Here is an 8255-nt window from a genome sequence, read left to right on the forward strand (position 1 = left end):
GGTTTGTGGGCAGAGGCAAGACTAGCTGCTGTGTTCAATCAAACAAGATTTTAATTCAAAATATGCTGGCAACATACGCATCACCTCCTGTGTTTTCTCGGGTGGAGGAAAAAAGTCAAATGGAAATGCATCCTCCTCCTCCTCCTCCTGCCCCTGAGCAGGGAAGGAACCCCGGGCCCCTGGCTGGGGTCCTGAGCCAGGGGGGCATACGCTGCCCTGTGCACCAGGAGTTCCACCAGGCGGGCCGTGACCTGTCCCTGTTCACACCGCTTCCCTCTCTCCTACCCTCCACCCCCGGCCCCCTTTGCCCAGGCTGGGCCCTCCACCCGGAACTCCCCCCACAGCTGCCATCTCCTCACTAGTTACCCCCACTCTCCCACCTCCAGGAGCACAGGGACACGCTCGGCGCCCACCGGCCCTGGCCTGTGTGGTGGGTGTCGGGTGGGCGCTCTCTGAAATCACAGTCATAGCTGGACAGCTGCGGAACTGCAGACTGCTGCGGGTGTGACACTGCTGCCCTCCAAGTGGGTGCACAGGGGCGGTGGCACTGCAGCTGTGACTCACCACTAGAAATGAGCAACCGAGACCCTGCCAAGCCCGTGACCCGGTTCCTGTTCCTGACGGAGAGTTTTAAGTCTCTTTATAAGTTTTTGGTTGATGTTTTTACAAACACAGAGCAAACCTTATGGCACTGAACCCGAGAACTTTCTAAAGGAGGCACCTTGTCCTAAGCTCCGAAGCCCACCGCACGCCCCACACCAGGCTCCGTGCAGAAAGGCCCTGAGGAAGACCCCTTAAATGCCTAGAGAAGCAGCAGGCGTTCCGAGTGCCCTGGACAAGTGCCAGGCAGCCCTCGCCTGTGCCCTGTGTGTGGCTGCTAATAATGAAATAAATCCTAGATGGCCCTTTAAAGCCAGCATTTTGGGTACTTTTTCTCCTTTCAAAAGAGTAAAACCCCTTCCGTAAAAGGTGAGCCGGAAAGGCCAGCCTGCAGTCTCCGCCTGAGTGGGCACGCAGATTGCAGCGGGAAGTGCCTGCCTGGTGGCTGATCACTTCTTCAAACTGGTGAATGAGGAGCTGGGGGAGGGAGGGGGGCCGGGGGAGACCTTCAGCAGGCGTGATCAGATGTTTATCCTTTGGGAGCCGCCCAAAGTGGCCAGATAAAGCATTTTGTAAAAAGTTTCCAGCAGATGCCTTTGGGAGGAGAAATGTGAGTTTCCTGAATCGTCCTGTGGTGGCTACAATGGCTGTCCATCGCTGTCCCAGCCAGCCCATCCCCCCTTCACGGAAGCACTTAAGCCACTTAAACACATTAGCATCTGGATGGAGCGACCTCCTCGGGCTGCGCTGGGTGGGAGGGGGCCGCTCTGCTCCGGATTGTGCGGCTTGTTCTAATCCGCGCCCTTTGAAGGCCCCAGACTGATTTGTGACACATGAGTCCAAAAGCCACTTTGGGGGGCTTGACCCGTTTAGCTGATCTGTGCTCTGAATGTCAATGGCCTGTCCCGGAGTGTGCTCTGGGGCTGGCGCTGCCTCCCCTGCCCCCTGACCTGGAGGGGGTCTGCGTCCAGGGGCGGGTGACAGGGCTCACACCCTGCGGGCTCAGCCCAGGACCTGGGGGGCTCCTGCTCTCCCGGGGCACAGGCTTGCTCAGCACCAGGACCTCACCAGGGCCACGCAGAGGAAAGTGTTTTAAAAAGTGAGAAGTGGTGGTTTCCTTGCCATGGTCTTCTAAAAAATAAACATCATGTAGCCCTTTTTTAAAAAACAGCTTTACTGGGTGTTTCTATCTAAGCCACAACCCAGTGAGAGCCTCCACATCAGACCACTGGCCCCAGACACCAGCCTGCTTGTCTCAGACATTCCCCACGTGACTTGTTCCCCCATCCTGTCAACATCCCATCCTTCCGACACGGGTGAACATGGGTGTCGGCCCTTCAGAGCCTCGCTCTGTCTGCGGCACTTGGTCACTTTGAGCGTGTCCTGCACTTGCTCTGTTACATGTGTGTCTTGAATACCCCTCCCAGTCTGTCTGCATTTTCATGCCCCTCAGAGCCACAGGTGGGTGAGGGGCTCACGTGATCTGCACATGAGCACATACATACTCTCACACACACAGGCTAAGACAGAAGATTTTTCTAAACAAGCCCAGATTTAGTTTCATTCTTAGCCAATCAGATGCTAGCCTGGAGGGCAACAGCGCCACTCATTCCTGTCCCCGCTGCTGCTCAGCCGCCACCCTCCCCTCCCCTCCGTCAGGGCTGGTGTCCTCCTCAAGTCACCTCTGGCTGTCGCCTTCCGGGTCCTGTCCAGCTGCCCCAGGTGTCTCTGGGGCTGATCTCACTGCAGTGTGTCCCCCCGAACCGTGGCTGGTTGTGACTCCACCCGCCCTCCCTGCTCGCTCAGGCTGTTCTCAGTCCAGGCCTTCCTGTTCTCAGCCCAGCCGCTCAGCGAGATGCTCCGTGGAGTGCAGGTCGGGGTGGGGAGACAAGTCTGCCTTCAGGCACCGCTGGGGACCTGCTCTGGGGTCCCTCCACAGGGAGCTGTGAAAGGGGGTTGAAGAAAGGTTGAGGCTGGGGACAGAGGTCAGGAAAAGAGCTGACTGCTTTGAGGTGATGAGGCCTGCGGGCAGCCAGGCAGGGGGACTAAGTGTCTGTGTCTTCCCCAGACTCTCTGCACAAAGGCCACGATGCAGACGGTCCGGGCCGCCGACACCAACGAAGTCGTGAAGCTGATTTTCCGGGAGTCAGACAACGACCGGAAGGTGAGAGCCTGTCCCTCTGGGTGGGTGACCCATGGCAGCCACCACGGCTGTCCCGAGCTGGGAGCATGGGACTGGGCCTGAGCCCCGCTCTGCCCCCACCTGTGCTGACGGCCCCATCCTTGGCAGGTGATGCTGCAGCTGGAAAAGAAACTGTTCGACTACTTCAACCAGGAGGTTTTCCGAGACGACAACGGCACTGCGGTGAGTTCTGTTGTCGCACGCATGACCTTGTGTCACCTCAGGAGCCTCAGGTGGCAGGGGACGGAATGTGGGGGCCTGGGCCTGGCGGGCTGCATCTCGAGGTTTCTCTGAGACCTGGGTGGCCAGCTAGTGCAGACCCCGCGGCTGTGTCTGCGTAACAGCAGCTTCAGACCTCAGAGGCTCATACAGGTGTGAGTGCACACTGCCCGGGCCACTGGGCATGTCGAGGGTCATCCTCACGTCAGTCACACGCAGGAAACGGGGTCACTCGGTCCACCTGGGGGACAAGATAAATGGGGTGACGAGCCATTGGAGGGCCTCTCCCCTCCACGGTGAGGCAGCAGCACGGCCACTGGGACAAACTACCATCGCAGGATGGATGTCCCCGTGCCGGACGCGGCCCCAAAATCCATCGCATCCTTCATCAACCACCGGTCTTGTACCCGTCTGACAGAAATTTAATTCAAGCTGGCTCCTGAAAATAATTATTGTATTTTAAGAGTAGTAATCATTGGCCGGGACATGATTGAATGTGTCCATGCCTATTGACTTTTCCTATGATTTATAGCTTTGTTTAGTCGATATTCCCATCGAAATTGTATAATTAATTATAAGTGTGGCTGTCAGGCTGCAGGATGGAGTGCCCTGGCGAGGATTTGGAGAGATTAAATTTTCCTGGGCTGTCCCGGCCGGCCTGGGGATTTCCACGGAGCTCGGCCTGTTGGTGGAGGTGTTTGCTGTGTGTTTAGCAGCTGCTCCAGCTCAGGGCTCATTGATTTTCGGCTCTTTTCTTTATCAGCGCTGCGTCTCGGCAGCAACAGTGGAATTTGTGCGGCCGGGATAGCTCCTGACAGATACATATGATCAGCCGGCTGCTTTATCATTGTCCACACCGCCCTGCGCTGTTTTTCACTTTGTAATCAAGAAGAATGTTTGCGACACATGCGGAATTGGTTATCATGTTTGTGAAAAATCTCAAAGAGATACAAATGATCCACAGACAGGCAGCATAATTTCTAATCAGAAACCTCTCACATCCGGTGTGTGGTGCCCGCAGCAGGGCTCCCAGACCATCGTTCTGCATGGCTCGGGGTGCAGAATCCCCAGGCCCTGGCACTCGGGGCACCGCCACATGCTGGTCCCACAAGGGAGGGTCCTGCCAACCTGTCAGAGCCAGACAACGGGCCGAGCTGGCCCCGCACCCACCCTGCCCAGGGCAGCCAGGCTTGGGGTCTGATGGCCAGCATCAGGGCTTATGAACGCCACAGGGGTCACCGCACAGGTTGGCACCTGTTTGTGTGGATGTGGCATTAGCCTCTGCCTTCCTCCCCTGGAAAGCCCTGGAGGGTGAAGAGCGCCTGGGTTGTCCTTGTCTTTTGCCGGCGTATCCGCACAGCCCCTGACACAGCAGAGGCTCAATGCTCCCACGTGGAATCAGAACGAAGGAGCATTTTGGAACAGCTCCATGTTGGCAAGCCCCTAGGCACTCAGGGTGGGGTGGGTGTGGCCATGCTGCAGGGAGGACTGGCAGGGCACCTGGGGACGGAGACTCTGGAGGGCTGGGTCCTCCCCAGTTGGCGCTGCTCCTGTTTTAGCAGCTGGAAGATTCCAACTCATTCCAAACCAGATATTTATTTGCTCTTCTTTTTACTTAATACCCTTAACAAGTGGAAGATGGGTGAGATTCAAGTGGCTCCATCCCTGAATGCTGCCACCCAGACAGACATGGGGGGTGGGTGGCTAGGAGGCTGCAGGGATGCCAGGCCTTGTTCAGTGGAGCTGGGAACAGGAACGGGAAACTGCCTCATGCTCAGGCCTCACCAGCTGCTTCTCCCGGAGTTTTCCAGCTTCCTTGACAAACTCCAGGCTGTGCTTATTGGAGCGTGTGTGTGTGTGTGTGTGTGTGTGTGTGAGAGAGAGAGAGAGAGAGAGAGAGAGAGAGAGAGAGAGAGAGAGAGAGAAAGAGAGAGAACTGTAGAGAACTGTGTCTCCAGTACACACTTGCATGTAAACACATTTGTAAGCACAGACGCACACTTACGTTCAGGACTGGTCCACACCCACGTGCACACCTCCCCTTGAAGGTGCATTTCAGTCCCCGAGATGTTCCCCCACTCTCAGCCAGAGTTCTCCCCTCCCCTGCCCCTCTCCCTCCCCCCAGCCCTCACTCCTGGCACCATCCCCCAGGACCCAGGGCCCTAGCCCGCTGGGCAGTGTTTAGCCGGTGAGGTTTCCACCAGCGTTTCTCACCAGCAGATGTGGGCTCACATGGCCCCGTGGGGCCCAGACCCCCAGCCCTGGGTCCTGAGCCTCGCCAGGCAGGGTGTGAGGCTCTCTATGACGGAGGTCTGCAGGAATGTGAGACCGAAATTCTAAAGCTGTGTGGAAAATGGCCCCCTTTGTGCGTAAGGAGCTTTAGGTCACTCCTCTCAAAGCGTAAGTGCCACAGCCGGTTCCTTCCCGGGGGATTTCCACTCTGCTTCCCTCTCTCCCAGCCAGGGGACCGCTGGGGCAGGCGGGGGCGGGGGGCTGCCTACCATGCTCAGGTAGCAGCCTGGCACACGGTAATTACTGTGTACATGGCGCTGCGATCGCACGCTTCGGGGGTGATGGATGAGGTGGCTTTGAGGGGGCCCCTGCACGAGGCCACGCTCCCACCCAGCTGGGAGGGGACATGATTAATGAATGCATCCCGAGGGCGTGTGTGGTGACGGCTCATCACAGCCCAGTGTGGCCAGACACTGTGCGTTGCCCCTTCCTTCTTGGGCACCATGCTCTCTGTGGTGTGCAGACCTGGGCCATTTTTATCAGCTTCCTATGTGAGGTGGACACTGCTTACCTCTGACTTAGTTTGGGCAAAATGGGAATGGTGTGCCCGCCTCAGGACACTGCCTCTGTGGGCAGCACCACTGAGGCCACCCCGGGCCTGCCCCACCCGCTGCATCGAGTGGCTTCAGCAGTGAAGCGGCTGCTCAGCAATGCGCGTGCGGGTTCCGGGGCCAGATGAACTGGAGCCCTGGCAGAGGGCTGCTGGGCACCCATGGGCCCCTGGGGACACCACTGGGTGGCTCTCAGTGGGAGGGGGTGGCCTGCACACAGCCCAGCCGACTATGGGGCAACACGTGTTCCTGAAAGCTACAAGGCCCCTGCCGCTCCAACCACCACACCCCGTGACCTTGCGATGCCCCCGACAGGCGCACCAGTGACTGTATTTTCTTCCTTTTCTTTCTTCAGCTCCTAGAATTTGACAAAGAGCTGTCTGTCTTTAAGGACAGGCTGTATGAACTGGACATCTCGTTCCCTCCCAGGTAAGGAGCACCTGCTGGATGAGCAGGTAACTATCCTCTCGGGTGCCAGTGCCCCTGTGCAAACCAGGCCTCTGGCCCTTCCCGCGGCCTGAAGAGAGGAACCAGCCAAGAGCAACGAGTAGTTCTGTCTTTTTAAAAAATATATTCTTCCAGGGCACAAAATTCGGCCTCCTCAGATGTGAGGGGCCACAGGCGGCTGTGTCTGGGCCTTCCAGCATGGTCTGCAGCTGTAGCATTTTCCTTCTGACCAGCCACACACCCAGGGCCTCCCAGGGGGCTGGAGTCAGCAGAAAGAAATGACAGGAAGTGGCCAGTCCCTGGTCCTGTGGCCCTCTGACCTCAGGTTCCAGGCTTGGGCCAGGAGCTCAGAGCTCAGGGTCAGCACCCAGACCAATGGGTGCTGAGTGTCAGGGAGCCTGAGAAGCAGGGACTGTGGGTTCCACTCAGCCCTGTGGCCATGGGGTTGGTGCGAAGGCCAAGTCTTGAAGGCCCACGTGAGGGAGTCACAGTTACCACTGTCCAGGGTGCTGACCGAGCTTGTCCCTCACGCTCCAATGCTGCTTTAAATGTACAGTGAAGTGTGCGCTGAGTACTTCCAGAGACATTTGAAATCGGAAGACATTCTCGGGGACTTGTTCAGACTTCCCCTTCCTGTGGGTGGTTGGCCAGATATCCTGATTGTCCCTCCCATTTGGACAGACTGACGGGGATCTTGCTCAGGGCTTTGCTGAGCTGGCGGAGGACAAAGGAGGCCTGGAGCTGCCGCCAGCCAGGGTGCAACACTGTGGACCCCTGTGGCCCACACTGGCCTCTGCCTCTCAAGTTTCTCCCAAACCGAGTGGTCATCCATCCCCACTGCCCAGATCGCACTGAAAGTCCTCCCTCCCTTTGGTCCTGTTGTTTTTTTAAAACCATGTCTGTGACCACCAAATAGAGTTACAGCTCCCTGGGTTGCCATGTGGGTGTGCAGAGCTGTTTCAAGCAGAAGCACAGATGGCAGATGGCAGGGAAATGGCCAGGATGGCATTTGTAGGGTCAGTATCTGCGCAGATGTATTCTCTGACTCTGCCATGAAATACGTGATCTCAGGCATGGTGTGTGTGTGTGTGCGCACGCACACACACACAGGAGTATGAGCTCATGTATATGGGTAGGTTTGTGCATGTATGCCCTGCATGTTGGGTGCATGTTGTGTATATGGGATGTGTGCCCAAAGGAATGTGTGCATGAGTGTACTCACGTGTACACTGTACAGCTGTATGTGCATCTGTGCACATATGTAGGCATCACATAGGTTGTGTGTGCATGTATGTGTGTCGTATGTCTGTGTATGCATAGGTACAGTGTGTGTTCAGGATGTATGTGAGTGGGTTATGGATAATTGTGCACATGCGTGTGCATTCCATTGATTTGCTTATGTGTGCAAATCACGTGCATGGATGTGTGTGTGGGGGCGGTGTGCATGGATTTGAGTGTATGTTCATTGTGCAGGTATACATGTGTGTATGCAGAGTTGATACATACAAGCATGGTTGTGTGTGTAAATGTATAGGTATATGGGTACATGTATGAGTGTTCACATACGTCGTATGGAATGTGGGGATGTGGGTTTTGTATGCACCTGTAGCTGGGTATGTGTACACATGGGCCTGTATATATGTATATATATGGGGTTGTGTAAGATATGCACTGAATGGGTGTGGGTATGTGTGTGTGCATGAGGTATATCTGTGCATATAGCTATGTGCATGTACATGGATGTATACATGGGAGTATATACATATGTAAAATGTGTGTGAGTGCACATGCAGTTTGTATATGTGGTGTGAGTCTGTGTATAGGTGTGTGCATGGGTGTGGATATGGATAGGTATGTTACCTAGATGTGTATGGTGCATAAGTGTGTGTGGGTGTGCATATTGTGTAGGTGTGTATGTTGTATGAGTGTGAATAGGTCTAAATCCGCGTGTGTGTGGGTGTGTA

The 8255-nt window shown here is 56.0% G+C and overlaps 1 protein-coding gene across 1 annotated transcript in view; it reads left to right on the forward strand.

Moving 5' to 3' along the window:
• INPP5A (inositol polyphosphate-5-phosphatase A) overlaps positions 1-8255 on the forward strand; it is an 86707-nt gene that overhangs the window by 69286 nt on the left and 9166 nt on the right. Inside the window, exons 8-10 of the mRNA XM_014464547.2 lie at positions 2669-2764; positions 2891-2965; positions 6200-6273. Coding sequence (XP_014320033.2) covers positions 2669-2764; positions 2891-2965; positions 6200-6273 — 245 coding nt within the window. The remainder of the gene's footprint in view (positions 1-2668; positions 2765-2890; positions 2966-6199; positions 6274-8255) is intronic.

Source organism: Myotis lucifugus, unplaced genomic scaffold (genome assembly GCF_000147115.1).
Source record: "Myotis lucifugus unplaced genomic scaffold, Myoluc2.0 scaffold_255, whole genome shotgun sequence".
In the NCBI taxonomy this organism is placed as follows: Eukaryota; Metazoa; Chordata; class Mammalia; order Chiroptera; family Vespertilionidae; genus Myotis; species Myotis lucifugus.